Consider the following 15,715-nt stretch of genomic DNA (forward strand, 5'->3'; position numbering starts at 1 on the left):
ATATTTTGCAATACAAAAATGCATCAGTATCGTGGATAGTGACAATATATATTGTGTATAGTTCAACCAAAATAAAAATTACTGTGAAAAAATTCAAGTTTACAGAGTTTTAGTGTCAATACTGCATTAAACTGCTATATATAATGTTGAATATAATGTATAATAATGCAATGGGGGAATATTTGTGGGTCCTGATTATCCCAAATGTCTGATGTTATCATGTTACCAGTAAAAAGTGGCCTACATTATTTTAAATATATAGTCAGTGAGAGAGATCAAGCATATTCGTCTAAAATAATTCTGTGTTTTCATCTTCAGAATCACGAATATTGTTATTCTGGTGTCTCTATTGTCCTGTGCTTTGGGTTTCCAGCATCAAGTCCAAACCTATTCATTTACACACACAATGTAACATAAAATTTAGCATTTTAATCGTATGTCTTTTATCATGTCTTGTAGTATCGCAATAATATATTATCGTGAGTTCAGTATCGAGATATGCATCAAATCGTGACATGAGGGTATCGTTACACCGCTATGAACTTCTATAACTTTTTTTACTTTTCCATTTTCACTGTCCATAATCTGCTGAGGATCTTCTTTAAAAAGAGACCAACCTTAGGTGTGTATTCCAAAGCATTTATTAATTACAACAAGTTCAGATTGCATTTTCACATCAGTTCTTTTTCAATTAGTTATTACAAAAGGAAATTCTACTTTGATATACATAAATATACATTTAAAATAAAAAATATTTTGGGACAAATATTGCTTGATTGCATAAAAAAAAAGTTGTTTATTGTTTTATGTGTATTATAAATCCACCCTTTAAACGGTCAGTTCTCCCAAAAATGTAAATGAACCCATAGTTTACACAATCGGAGTTACATTAATAAATATCCTGGCTCTTCCAAGCTTTATAATGGCAGTGAATGGTACCTTAGATTTTGAAGCCCAAAAAAATGCATCCATCTTTCATAAAAGTAATCCATACGGGTTTGGGGTGTTAATAAAGTCCTTTTGAAGCGCAGTGATGCATTTTTGTACGAATAATATCCATATTTATAACTTTATAAAAAATAATCACTGGCTTCCGGTAACGGCCGTACACGAGTCTAGTTTCGTTGAAAGAGTGACCTCTGACCCGACGCATGATGAGAGACCTTTGACCCGACACATGGCGTATTGATGAACCCTGATTATAGTTTATAAAGTTATAAATATGGATATTTTTCTTATACAAACACATGGCTTCGCTTCAGAAGGCCTTTATGAACCCCTGGAGCCGTATGGATTTCTTTTATGATGGATGGATGCACTTTTTTGGGCTTCAAAATCTCAGTTACTATTCACTCCCATTATAAAGCTTGGAAGATCCAGGGTATTTTTTTAACGGATTGTGTGTTTGGCTGAGCGAAGAAAATAATTTACACCTAGGGTTAGCTTGATGGGGAGTAAATTATGGGATACATTTTAATTTTGGTGTGAACTATCCCTTTAAATCAGCTTTTCGAGTCTACTAAAGAATTCAGTATGGGCAATTTCAGTATTCCTGGTGAAAAATCACCAACATAAGGTAACTTTTGTATGCTGGGACCATCATGGGATGCTGGTTTACTGGTGGATCTTTGCATTTTTAAGCAAATTTTCCATGTGATCATTTTACAGCATGATGAATGCTGTATAATGGATTATAGTCTTATGAGGTCCTGGACTGCGTCTTGATTAAGAGAAACCAACAATTTCAGATCGCCTGTGCATTGCTGAAATAACACCTGATTTTCACAGGTCAATGGAGGATCCTCTTCACAACAGAATGACTCGGATGTCTTCAGTGAGCCAGTGTCGTGTTCTGTGGACTGCACTGAATGTGTCTTCAGCAGATCTTTTGCCAGTTTCACAGCACACTGCACAATCACAGAAGGCATATACTTGTTGAATGTGTAGTCAGCCAGACTCAGTTCACACACTTTGCAAGCCAACCATTTCCAGTTGATGGTGTGCTTCTGCCATGCTTCTGTATCTGATACTGTACTGACCATCGCATCGATGGCTCCACCACTCTGGTATCCAGTAAGGCGACTGGTGAAATAGTCCAGAAAGAAAGCCAGAGTTGGTGCGGCCAGTCTAAAATTGAGTCTGAGAAGGACCAGGCATTCGAGATTGCACAGCTGTTCTCTGGAGAAAGAGTTGCAGCAAAGCGACAGAAGTTGTGTGATGCGAGGCGAATACACTTCAACCTGGAAAACACAAAGATCAGAATTTACTCACTCAGATTTACATACTGTGTCCATATTTGTGATCAATTACGCCTGAAAAGCGTGTACTAACCCTTGTAAAAAAAAAGAAGAACACTTGAGCACTTGTGCTTTTAAATAGAGTACACTTGACTACATGTTAATGCAATTAAATGAAAATGCGTTATAGTTTAAGTTCATATTAAATGCAATTAGTTGAACTTTAGAGTGATTTGACACACTTCAGCAGGACTTAAAGGGATAGTTCACCCAAAAAATTTTATTAGCCCATGATTTTCTCACCCTAAGCCATCCCGGGTGTATGTGACTTTCTACTTTCAGACATATATAAAATCTGAGTTATATTAAAGGCACACTATGCAAGATTTGTACCTTAATATAACAGCTTCCAAGTCATTAATATAACCAAGTCATTTCGATGGTAAACAAACTTGTAGTAGAGCTAATCATCCCGAAAGCACCGCTGGCAAAACCAGCAATGCAGGTTTGAGAGGTGACGCCCCGCCAAATCTCGCGAGAATCACGACTTGCTTTTATGGCACGACGTCACATACATCAACAACATATGAAGCCGCCTCTATGGAAGACACTAGTACGCATTTCAGACGTGAATCATGGCAGAGTCGACGAAGAAAACGAAGAGGGGATCAGGCCGTGAGTGCAGAGACAGCTACGACAGTAGCTTTAAATACAAGTACTCCACAGCGACTCTAGGGGGCGCTGTTTGACAAAAACTGCATAATATGCCTTTAAAAATATCCTGGCTCTTCCTAGCTTTATAATGACAGTGAATAGAGGATGAGATTTTGAAGCCCAAAAAAGTGCATCCATCCATCATAAAAGTAAACCGTGGTCTGACATAAAACGGCTCCGGGGGTTAATAAAGGCCTTCTGAAGCGAACTATGCGTTTGTTTCAGTAAAAAATATCCATATAAAAAAAATTATCAACTAAAATAACTAGCTTCCGTACGTATGGCCGTACGCATGGATTTACGGTGAAAGAGTACTGTATTTTCCGGACTATAAGTCGCACTTTTTTTCATAGTTTGGCTGGTCAGGTGCGACTTATATATCAAAATGAATTCATACTGACTGAGATGAACCAAGAGAAAACATTACCGTCTACAGCCGCGAGAGGGCGCTCTAGTTAGCGGAGTTGTTCAGAAGCGACACCGAGGAAGAACTCAATGGATTCAGTGTTGAGGAATGAGATCGGGAGCTTGGTGAACTTGCTGACCGGTAACTTGTTGGACTCGCTGGCTAATGTTAGTTTAGCCTATTCAGCCTCCCAGGTATATGTTCTTTATGCTATTGTGCAGCTGAATAACTGTTAATGTATTACGCTAACACACCGGACACTATTCAGCTGTTGTTCTGTGTGCTGTTGTGTCGCTGAATAACCTTTCCAGATTAAATGTCTGTTCTTGGTCTTGGATTGTGTGAAATAAATTTCTAAATAAATGCGACTTATAGTCCAGTGCCAGTGTCCAGTTTTTTTTCCTCTTCATGACACATTTTGTGACTGATGTGACTTATACTCCGTAACGACTTATAGTCCAGAAAATACGGTAACCCTTGACCCGACGCATGACGCATTGACGAATGCTAAGTGCAGAGGATAGAGCAAAACAAAACACCGGTCACGAATTAGAAGTCTAAAATTATCATTTTTTAAGAGAAATCTCTGAGGATCTTGAGTTTGTGGCACAGCCCTGTTTGTTTGAACCGCGAGAGGCGTCAAAGCTTACGCTACTCTTACATCCTATATCATACATGCGTCACTGGTTACTCTAGCAAGCTAGTTATTTTAGTCGATAAAGTTATAAATATGGATATTTTTCTTACACACATGCACGGCTTCGCATTTACTTTTATCATGGATGGATGCGCTTTTTTGGGCTTCAAAATCTCATCCTCCATTCACTGCCATTATAAAGTGTTGAAGAGCAAGGATGTTTTTTTTATATAACTCTGATTGTATTCAGCTTAAAGGGATAGTTCACTTTGAAATACAATTTTGGTATGTTTTATCTTACCTGAAGTGCATCCGAGATGTAGGTGTCTTTGTCTCCGCAGTAGTTTAAATTTTGATATTTTTAGGTCAAACCGTTCTTGTCTGTCAGTCATATAATGCAGGTCTATAGGCACTGTCTCCAAAAGCATGCAGAGAAAAGTCCACATTAAAAAATTCCCCATCGTAAGTGCACATTGATGGCCTAAGACACGAAACAAGCGGTTTGCGTGATAAAACGAACAGTATTTATATAGTTTTTATCTCTTTTACACAATAACGTCCAAGTGATCTGTTTACACCGGATTTCTTCCCCGGAAACTAATCTAACCGCCTTCGATTGGACGTTGCATTTTTAAACTCAGCAGAAACGCGTGTGATTGGCTGTACGGCTCAACGTATGCCTTTGATTGGCCTGAACAATGAAGCGAGTAGTGTGTCAAGATAGAAGGCTTACAAATTGGGAATAAGTGAAAACTCAACACTCCCGGATGAGTTCGCGCGAGCTTAGGCCATCAATGTGCACTTACAATGGGGAATTTTTTAATTTGGACTTTTCTCTGCATGCTTTTGGAGACAGTGCCTATACACCTGCATTATATGACTGACAGACAAGAACGGTTTGACCTAAAAATATCAAAATTGAAACTACTGCGGAGACAAAGACACCTGCATCTTGGATGCACTTCAGGTAAGCTAAAACATACCAACATTTAACTTCAAAGTGAACTATCCCTTTAGAGAAGAAAGTCATATACACGATGGCTTGAGGGTGAGTAAATAATGGGATAATTTTTTTATTTTGATTGAACTATCCTTTTAATAACAATAACTAGACACTGAGCTATAAGCACAATGAAACTGCAGAGGAAAAGAGAGCGCTGTACTCCACCTGTTTAGTGGCGATCAGTAAAGATGTCACTCCCAGTAACTGGAAGCAGTCTGCAGCGACTGAGGTCGTGATCAAGAAACGGTCCATGATATTAACCGCCAAACAGCAGGACTCAAAGGACAGTTTGAGCTGTCTGTGCACAGCTATGAGCCAGCTGACCAGTTTGCTGCGAGCCTCTGCCGTAATCTACCGGGATATAAAGAAATCATGTAAAAATGACCAGACAAAGCAATTGATAACGGTAAGCACAACAACAGTAGTAGAGGAGACTGGCTAGGTGTCAGAAGGATATCTCGGGCTGCGTACAATATTGCATTTCTCTTACTATATAGAAGGAGAAAAACAGTATGTGACCAAAAAAAAGGTTCAAAGTACACTCATAAAAGAGTAGACAAAAGTCCCCGGATGACCTTGAGATTCTGTATATGATGGACACTTTACTATCCCATGAGGCCACGGGAGAGGATTTATGAATGGCAGTGAAGTGATGCAACTGTAGATCACATGATAATGACAACATGGCGAGTCTGGATTACATTCATACCAGATTAAACACACTTTTTTAGATGTTGTGAAGTAATTACTTTCTCAAAATAAGCAAGTAAGAGAGTAAAATTAAAACTAAAATTCCAATATCATCATATTTAGCTGTTGATTAAACAAGTGAGTAGCCTACAGTTAAATCTCTCTTATATTCACCACGTCTGCATTTATTTAAAAAAAGAAAAGAAAACAGAAATACTGTGAAATAGTTTTTTATGTCAATATATATTAAAATGTAATTTATTCCTGTGATCAAAGCTGAATTTTCAGGATCATAACTCCAGTCTTCTTCAGTGTCACCTGTGCTGCTTTTAAAGGGATAGTTCACCCAAAAAGTAAAATTCTGTCAAAAGCCTAAATTCAATCTGTTCATCAATAAGTGATCAAGTCTCTTAAAAAAAATGTTTTACTAAACAGTTCGATTCATATGGATTAGTTTTACGATCTCTTAGGGATGGGCAACGATTAATCGCATCCAAAATAAAAGTTTGTGTTTAAATAATATATGTATGTGTACTGTGTATAATTATTTTGTATATATAAATACACACATATGCATATATATATTTAAGAACTATTTGCATGTATATATTTATACATAATTTATATTATACATAAATATTTTATATATAAATAACACATTTTTCTTAAATATATACATGCATGTGTGTGTATTTGTATATACAAAATAATTACACACAGAGTACACATACATATTATTTAAACACAAACTTTTATTTTTGATGCGATTAATCGCGATTAATGAACTTTTTGAAGCTTAAAATTGGTAGTTGCGTAGCTGTCAATGGAGGAACAGAAATCTCTCAGATTTCATTAAAAATATGAACGAAAGTCGTATGGGTTTGGAGCGAGACGAGGGTGAGTGTGAGACAGAATTTTCATTTTTGGGTGAACTATCCCTTTTTGAATAGAAATCTTTTGTAATACTAATATTAAATAATAATAAAAAATCAATGTAATTTCTGAATAAATGGGTATTTATGCTCGTCTCACCTGAGGTTGATGTGCCAGGCAGTTTTGCGCGAGGAACTGCAGCTCATTGTGTCTCTGGATGATGAAGCAACTCTCCTCATAATCGCACTCACGCCATGCCTTCACTGGAGAAATCTGAAGCTCTTCCTCAAAGCCAGAGTCACTTAATCTAGACATCTCTGAGCAGACACAAGCGGATCCTCTACTGCTGGGATGGGTGCTGTACTGAAAGACTTCCCCACATGCTCGGCATCTTACTGTAGCACACGGTGTCAGTCTCAGTGGAAATGCAGTGTTTTCAGGTGGAAGTGTGCTTGTAAACCGGGTCTTTCCCGGGTGTTTTAGCGCGCACTCTAGGGCGCTATAGTGCCCGCGCACACGCGTGACCATGACAACAGTCCCACGGGAGCGGCAGGTGTTGCCCAGGCACGCGCACAACTCAAGCGTCACTCGACTTTAAAATAAATAAATAATATAAAATATAACTCTCCTTTGTTTGACATATGTTATATGAATAAATGAACGAGGCGTTTATATAGCGCTGCGCTTTCATACTATTGTACACCCATCATATCAGGGAATCTCTCCTCAGAAATCTTAAAGTGTGTATGTCAGGTTAAATTTTTACTTTTGATTAACACAAAATAGTGAGGGGAAATACACGTTTGACAAGTTGATGTATTGTTTTGTATGTTTTTCGATTCCTAAAGGCAGAATATAAGATGAAAAAGTTCGTTATTTTCAGTCCTCCCTTAAAACTGCTCCTCATTCCAAACGAATCGTTTGACGTCATAACAGGGAGACGTCTCCCCAGCTCGCTGAGCTGTGTTGATAATTGCACGAGTGATAGAGCGAGAGAATTAGTGATTAGGACATTTATTTAGTTATTTAAGTTAGGTCGTTAGTATACGCAGGCGTATTTTCACGATGATGAATTACTGCGTTTGTGCTGGGTGCAAAAACACCGTTAAAACCGGTCACAGAGTCCACTGTGTTCCATGCCTGGGTCAACTTTATTCGGAGCAAACGCGCCGACTTCAGTGCTGCTTCGGTATCCAAGACTTCGGTCATTTGCAGCGCCCATTTCACTGAGAAGGACTACGCGGTTGGAGATCTCATGAGTTATAAAATGGGATTTAAAACCCGAGTGAGACTGGCAGCTGATGCGGTGCCTACGGTGTATGCTACTGTAGTAGAAGCACGTCGATCGCGCCCCTCTCTCTCCCTCTCCCTCTCTCTCTCTCACACACACACACACACACACACACCAACCAACCAACATATTCCAGCATTGCAATATTGACATCGATCGCACTCGCAGCCTGTTCATTATAGCCACGGAGCTTCAGAGCTAAGGCGGAGCTACAGATTAGGTGTCCCTAAATAACCCGCGTATCTAACAGTAGTTCCGCATTAATTAATTTGCACGCGAGTTAATTTTTTTTTTATATATATATACTGTGTATTCTCCGTGTATATTCATGCACTGAACTGTGACACCCGTACCGTTTCGGTTCAATACGAATACATACCGTTACGCCTATACTTACCAGACACCTGACCAACTATCCACTGGTTCTTCTTCACACCAGATATTTATGTTTCTTCGATATGAATTATTTACATTTCTGTTTGGCTCCTCATCAGTCTCCCGCCTGGGAGGCTCAAAATTGTATGGCTGTGGGCCATCGTATAGGTTTGAGGGGGATTTTGCATCTCCTCAGACTCAAAACTCTCCATACTTGAATAGAACTTTGTTGGCACGTCTCCCTTGTATGACGTCACAGCTCAGCTGCGTTTTAAAAATATGATCTTGACAGAAATGGCTATAAAGCTTATTGTAGGGCAGTTACAGTAATAATTTTAATGATAATTACATTTTCACTCAGACATCTAAACCTTATTTAATATATCTAAAAAAAAAATTTAACCTGACATACACACTTTAAACAGTTAAACAACTATAAAACATAAAATACTGCATAAGAACAGCCAAAAAAATGGCTAATTTAAGACATTTTTATTGAATTTGGTATTAAAAATTACCACAAAAATAACACTTAAATCTTCCAAAAGGGGGTTTCACATAATGCAATTTTTGTTCCCCAAAGAGACTTTTATATCAGTTCTTTAAAAAGAAAATGTTCTTAACTCTTTTATCTTCTATGTTTAACATATGTCAAAGCTTTTCAGCTATCGTTAAACAGTTAAACAATTATAAAACATAAAATACTGCATAACCACAACAACAACATAATTGGCTAATTTAAGACATTTTTGATTGAATTTGGTATTTGATACCAACCTAGATTAAAAACAACAACTCTTAATTCTTCAAAATAAAGGTTCCAAAATTGTTGTTCCCCAAAGAGACTTTCATATCTTAAAATAAAAAAAAATTCGAGTGCGAAGAACATTTTAAAAATCTAGTTTACACCATTAAGAACTTTTGTGCAATGAAAAGGTACCATGGAAGATGAGGGTTCTTCATGGAACATTCACCAGCAATAAAGAATCTTTTTCCAGACTTGTTGTGTTGCACTTAACTATATTTTCACATTTTGAAGTGATTCCAACCATATTAACAAGCTATTTAAAACCATGAACTGTGTGCATCTGAAGTGTCTCAGCTGATGGAAATAATACATTATTTATCAGCTTTAATATATCGGTCTAATTTTTTTATTGGGCCGATAACGAAAATTCATAATTGAAAAATGAACATATATCAGCCGATACCATTATGGCGGCCGATATATTGTGTATCTAAAACCTCACTGAGATACATAAATTGTGGCATCTTCTACATATTTGACAACTAGCCCCCCTATAAATTAACATATATTAAATATATTGTTAATATATGGTGTTTCATATTCTTATTGGTTGTGATTTTATTGTTTTAATCATTAATTCAGACAGCACTGAAGAGAAAGGCCTTCCTCAGCCACAGCTCCATGTTGTTTGCTTTTGTTTTCTAAAGTTTCATTAATGTGTATTTATTGAAGGAATCTCATTCTCATGGTCTATCTAGTTTGCTCATTTACAAAAGTAATAGCAAATCATTAATTGAAGGGTAAAATTAGACTTGACAGATGCCCATCAAATAATGTGTCATTCGACATCTAAAGTCCCCCTGTAGTCAATCATTTTATCCCTTAAAACTCATCTTTGATCACACCTTTGACTCGACACCCTTCCCTCATTTAGTATACGCGGTTCTATGAATATGCAAATGAGCCCCGCCTCCACTCACTCACTCAGCTCAGAGATCCACTGGTTGACGATCACACGTTGATCTGATTGGTTACAAGGTAGTTTGTGACGTCAGAAACACCAGCGATTTCAAACCGTGTTTTTGAGACTGTCTTTGGTTCACTGCAGTTTTAAGCAGAAAATACTCAGCAATGCTGTCGACTTATGAATTTACACATGGTTTGTGTAGGAAGGCCAACCAGTTGGAGTAGAAAAGGGAAATGACGTGCTGTACAAAAAGGTTGATGCAAAATCCAAAAACGGTGGTTTATTGTAAGGTGCTAAAATATTTACAGTGCAAGAGAAGACAAAAATAAATAAAAACTGTACAAAAAGAAAAGAAAACAGCATCAATGTGCTAATTTTGGCTAAACCAAATGGCCCAAGATCGCAACACTGCTCAGTATGAGCTTTCTCTGAGTCCACAATCAGAACTGGTATCCTTTCAGACAGCAAGCCTATTTATAGGCTGAAGCCCCACCTATAGGGCATACCAACTACAGGTACAAACTAAAACATTTGTAACAATCAAATTAAATAATCTAAACACCCAACACAACACTTAAACCTTCCAAACAGCTAAAACAACAACCATTAACAGAGAAAGAGTTTAACAACAAATTAATTGGCAAAAACAACGGTTTCTAAATCCCCCCCTCTGACATCACACCAAAATGGCATCTTCCACAGGAAGTGATGTGGCGGTTGCTTTAAAAGACAGTTTAACCTGGATTATGGGTTTGGTTGTACAGAGTGTGAACCGGGAAGTTTAACTGCAATAAGGTTTGTGGGAAATATGTGGAAAAATAAAGGTAATTATCATATGAATTATTGTGTTTTCTGGCATTCTGTTATTATAGACAAATAATGACAAACTTTAAGAAAAACTATATAGAGTTGAACTATAACAAAACACAGCAGTAACAAACCTTAGACTGAACAAAACAAAAACTCCATAACACCTTCCTGATGTGTACACAGATGTTGATATCGCCGGCAATGCACAGTATCAGTGAAATGGATGTATGTAAGTCCAAGTTTATAAAGTCACGTTAACCTGTGACATTTCTCCCCCCTTCCTCAGACACCTGAGGTGTCCTAGAGAGGTAATCTGCTGTACAATTTTGGGACCCAGCTTTGTACAAGATCTCAAAGTCAAATGGTTGGATGGCTAAAAACCATCTGGTGATCCGGGCATTTGTATCTCTCATACGGCCCAACCAGGCCAATGCCCTGTGATCAGTCTCAAGTGTGAATTTGCGTCCCACCAGATAGTATCTTAAAGCGTCTAACGCCCATTTAATTGCCAGACACTCCTTCTCAACTGTAGAATACTTGGATTCACGGGGAAGGAGCTTCCTGCTGATGTAGGCAATCGGTTGAAGCTGCCCTTGACCTTCCTGAAGCAGTACAGCCCCAATGCCATGTTCAGAAGCATCGGTCTGTACAGTGAAGGTCTTTTCAAAGTCGGGACTCTGTAAAACAGGCTCGGTGCATAAGGAGTCCTTTAGATCCTGGAAAGCCCTCTCACAGTCCTGAGTCCAGTTAACTTTATTTGGCCTGTCCTTTTTAGTTAAATCAGTTAGGGTAAAGGCTCGTTCAGAGAAGTTGGGGATAAAACGCCTGTACCACCCTATAAGTCCAAGGAAAGAACGGACCTGTTTCTTGGTTACTGGCCGTTCTGCATTCTTGATGGCCTCCACTTTCCCCACCTGTGGACGTATTACTCCATGACCCAGCACATACCCTAGGTATTGCGTCTCAGTCCTGGCTAGGGTGCATTTGTCTGGGCGGATGGTTAGACCAGCATTCTTAATTCTCAGTAGCACGTCCTTCAGATGACCCATATGCTCCTGCCAAGTATGACTATAGATGATTATGTCATCTAAGTATGCAGCAGCAAACTTCTCAGTCCCCCGAAGGATGTGGTCCATCATCCTTTGGAAAGTAGCTGGAGCTCCATGAAGTCCAAAGGGAAGCACACGAAACTGAAAATGTCCAAAGGGTGTTTTAAATGCAGTGACCTCCTTGCTCTCTGAACTTAGTGGAACCTGCCAATATCCCTTGCAGAGGTCAAGTGTGGTGAGATATTTTGCTCTTCCAAGACTCTCCACTACCTCATCCACTCTTGGCATGGGATATGGGTCAAATTTACTCACATTATTGAGCTTGCGGAAATCCAGACAGAATCTGAGACTGCCATCCTTCTTAGGCACTAGGACAATGGGATTGCTCCATTCACTGGTTGAAGGTTCTATCACACCAAGGCTCTGCATGGTCTCCAACTCCTCCTTCATAACTGGCAGAAGTCTTTCTGGTACCCGGTATACTGGCTGACGAATGGGTTTGGTATCTTTGAGAGTGATGTGATGGTGGATAACACTTGTTCTGCCAGGTATCTCCACAAAGAGTTGGGCTGGGATGCATTGTAGAAGTTCTTGCCTTTGACTATCTTCTAAGTGCTCAAAATTCAGCTGACTGTTCCCCTGACGACCAGGCAGGTATTGTTCCTCTATTTCCTCCTCTCCCTCCACGGATCTCACGAACAAAGCAGCTGCAGTTCCCGTTTCTTCCTCAGACACAGGTTCTGGTTGTGTGGAACGAGCATACCACTTCTTTAACATGTTAACATGGAAGATTTGCAAGGGCTGGGTCCTGGATGGGATCTCTATTTCATATGTCACAGGACCCACTTTCCGTTTTATTTGGTAAGGGCCCTGCCACTTAGCCAGCAGTTTATGCTCACTCGTCGGTAACAACAACAAAACCTTTTCACCTGGCTCCAATGTACGGGATCTGGCTGTTCGGTCGTACCACTCTTTTTGTCGTTTTTGAGACTGCAGCAGATTTTCTCGTGCAAGGGTTGTTGTCTTCTGCAGATGCTCTCTCATCTTTAGCACATAGGAGAGAATATTTTTCTTGTCTGGCTTATCAGTGGCCTCCCAACTCTCCCTCAGTACATCCAGAGGCCCTCTGACATGGTGAGCATACAGTAGTTCAAATGGCGAGAACCCCGTAGATGCATGAGGCACCTCCCTATATGCAAACAGAAGGAATGGAAGCCACTTGTCCCAGTCCTTGCCTGTGTCAGAAACATACTTCCTCAGCATAGTTTTCAGGGTCTGGTTGAAACGTTCAACAAGACCATCAGTCTGAGGATGGTAAGGGGTGGTTCGTACTCTCTTTATGCCCAGCAATTGATATACTTTTTGTAAGGTGTGGCTCATGAAGTTTGGACCCTGATCTGTGAGCACTTCCTGAGGTATTCCAACCTGCGAGAAAAATCGTAGGAGTACCGTGGCTATTTGCTTAGCTGTGACCTCTCGTAACGGTATGCCTCAGGGTACCTGGTAGCGTAATCGCAAATAACCAAGATAAATCGGTTCCCCCTCTGACTCTTTTCCACAGGCCCAACTACGTCAATTCCTATTCGCTTAAACGGAGTGTCAATTACAGGAAGTGGTATAAGGGGTGCGTAGGCAGGCGTACGGCCAGTAGTGAGCTGACATTCTGGACAAGATTTACAGAACTCCTTAACCTCACTGTACATCTTTGGCCAATAAAATCTTTTTGCAATTCGCATTAATGTCTTCATAAAAGCCAAGTGACCTGCCCAGGGAATAGAATGCCCAAGTTCTAACACCTCCTTCCTGTATGCCTTAGGTACTACCAGCTGCAGTCCTTCTTCCTTACTTTGTCGGTACAAAAGACTATTTTGTACAACAAAAGTCTCACCAAGCAAAGATACAACACCCTCATTTTCCTCAGCCTGTTTAAAACATTCAGTCAAGGTTGAGTCCTCACGCTGAAGTTGGGCTAAATTACCAGGGACAAGTAAGTCTGCTTCAGTGAGTTCGGGTTCTTCTTCCCCTTCCTCAGCTTCCTCTGAAGTTTCCAACAACCCCTCAACCCACTCCCTGCGTTTCTGCAGCCTTTCCTGCTCTGTAGGCCGTGACTCACCTAAACTAGTCTCAGAGCTGAAGGGCATTTCTTGCAGTGTGTCTGGTGTGATTTCTTGGGGCTGTGGGACCTGAGTAAGCTGCTTTGCTTGGGCTCTCGTGACCACGCCACACCATACAGTCTCTTGCACCAATTCAGCTAGTATAGGGAAGTCAGTACCTAACAGTACAGGATAGGGCAGCTTGGTAGCAACACCCACATTCATCAGATATGACTGATTACAGACCTCAATATAAACCTCAGCAGTAGGCAACTCTGTGCTATCCCCATGCACACAACAAACTGTTACTGCATCTCCTTCACTCCAGGAATCTCTGGGTATATACTAGGCCTGTACCAGCGTATGGGCACAACCTGTGTCCACCAACGCTGAAAGCGGTTTACCATTTAACAGTACAGTGATGACTGGCTCTCGATCAGGCTGTGTTCTCAACTGTTCTGGCCGGGGCATATAACAAAGACCAGTTGTCTTGGGCTTTTTGAGTGGACAAAGGGGCCTAGTATGACCTGGCTCACCACAGTTATAACATATAATAATCTCTCCCTTAACTGTTGTCTGGGGGATTGTGGCCGATGTTGGTTTAGAATGAATGGGCCTAAAGATTTTAGGGCCACTTTGAGAGTTTGAACCGACCCCCAACCCATCAGACTTACCCTTCGCAGAGTGGAGGATGCCAGCATATCGAGTAGTTCCAGGTCCCTTCCGTGCAGCAATGTAGGCCTCAACCAATGTTGCAGCCTCTGCGGCAGTGTCAGGATCTCTTTCCTTTACCCAAGTCCTCACCTCAGGATACAACACTCGCAGGTACTGCTCCAACACAAGGGCCTCCATAATGTCCCTCTTATTACTTTGCTCATAGTGTACCCATTTAGAGAACAAGTCCTTCAGTCGGATGTAGAGTTCCGTAGGGCTCTCATCGGCAGGGGTATTAAAGGACCGGAATCTCAACCGGTATGTCTCTGCACCGATTTCGTATTTTGTTAGAATTGCAGCTTTTACTTGGTCGTAGTCTCGGGTTTGGGAGGGGTTCATGGCCACAAAAGCACCTCGGGCCTTGCCAGTTAGCAAGGGAATAAGACGAACAGCCCAGTCACCCCTTGGCCACTGATACACCTCTGCCAGTCTTTCAAAAGTTGTAAGGTAGTGTTCAATATCATCAATGTCCTCCAGCTTGGCTATCCGAGGTTCATGGTCTATCACCCGCTTTGCAGCTCCTTCCGAACCTCCATGTCTTGTCCGCTCCATGTCTAGCTGCATTTGGGTGACCTGGTGGCTGAGGACCTTGTAATTCTGTTCGCGACGAGAAGCCTCCCTCTCCTGCCTTTCATCCCGATCCTTTTGATACTGCATGAAGGACTGGAACATTTGTGCCAGCGCTGTGACGGCAACATCTCCCCCAGTGGCTGGGATTTCCGCAGGCAGCAATCTCTCCTCGGCAGCACCTCCCACAGCACCTTGGTCCATTACTGCATCTGAGCCCTCTACAGGCTGACCCCTCGTTTTGGGTGCCATGTCAGCCGGGCATTACCTTATGCAGGCACGTCACTCACTGGTGGAAGGATCCCACTTCTGACACCATATGTAGGAAGGCCAACCAGTTGGAGTAGAAAAGGGAAATGACGTGCTGTACAAAAAGGTTGATGCAAAATCCAAAAACGGTGGTTTATTGTAAGGTGCTAAAATATTTACAGTGCAAGAGAAGACAAAAATAAATAAAAACTGTACAAAAAGAAAAGAAAACAGCATCAATGTGCTAATTTTGGCTAAACCAAATGGCCCAAGATCGCAACACTGCTCAGTA

At 40.5% G+C, this 15,715-nt stretch overlaps 1 protein-coding gene across 1 annotated transcript; it reads right to left on the bottom strand.

The window, feature by feature from the left end:
* Positions 1–620: 620 nt before the first annotated feature.
* On the bottom strand, positions 621–7,105 carry ccno (cyclin O). The gene is made up of 3 exons (XM_079607106.1): positions 6,720–7,105; positions 5,163–5,348; positions 621–2,240 (listed from the first exon to the last, which is right to left on the bottom strand). Exons 1-3 carry the CDS (start codon positions 7,086–7,088, stop codon positions 1,692–1,694), a joined length of 1,104 nt encoding a protein of 367 aa, XP_079463232.1. The 5' UTR covers positions 7,089–7,105; the 3' UTR covers positions 621–1,691.
* Between the last annotated feature and the right edge of the window lie 8,610 nt (positions 7,106–15,715).

The sequence above is a fragment of the Phoxinus phoxinus genome, assembly GCF_949152265.1.
Source record: "Phoxinus phoxinus genome assembly, chromosome: 3".
Taxonomy (NCBI): Eukaryota; Metazoa; Chordata; class Actinopteri; order Cypriniformes; family Leuciscidae; genus Phoxinus; species Phoxinus phoxinus.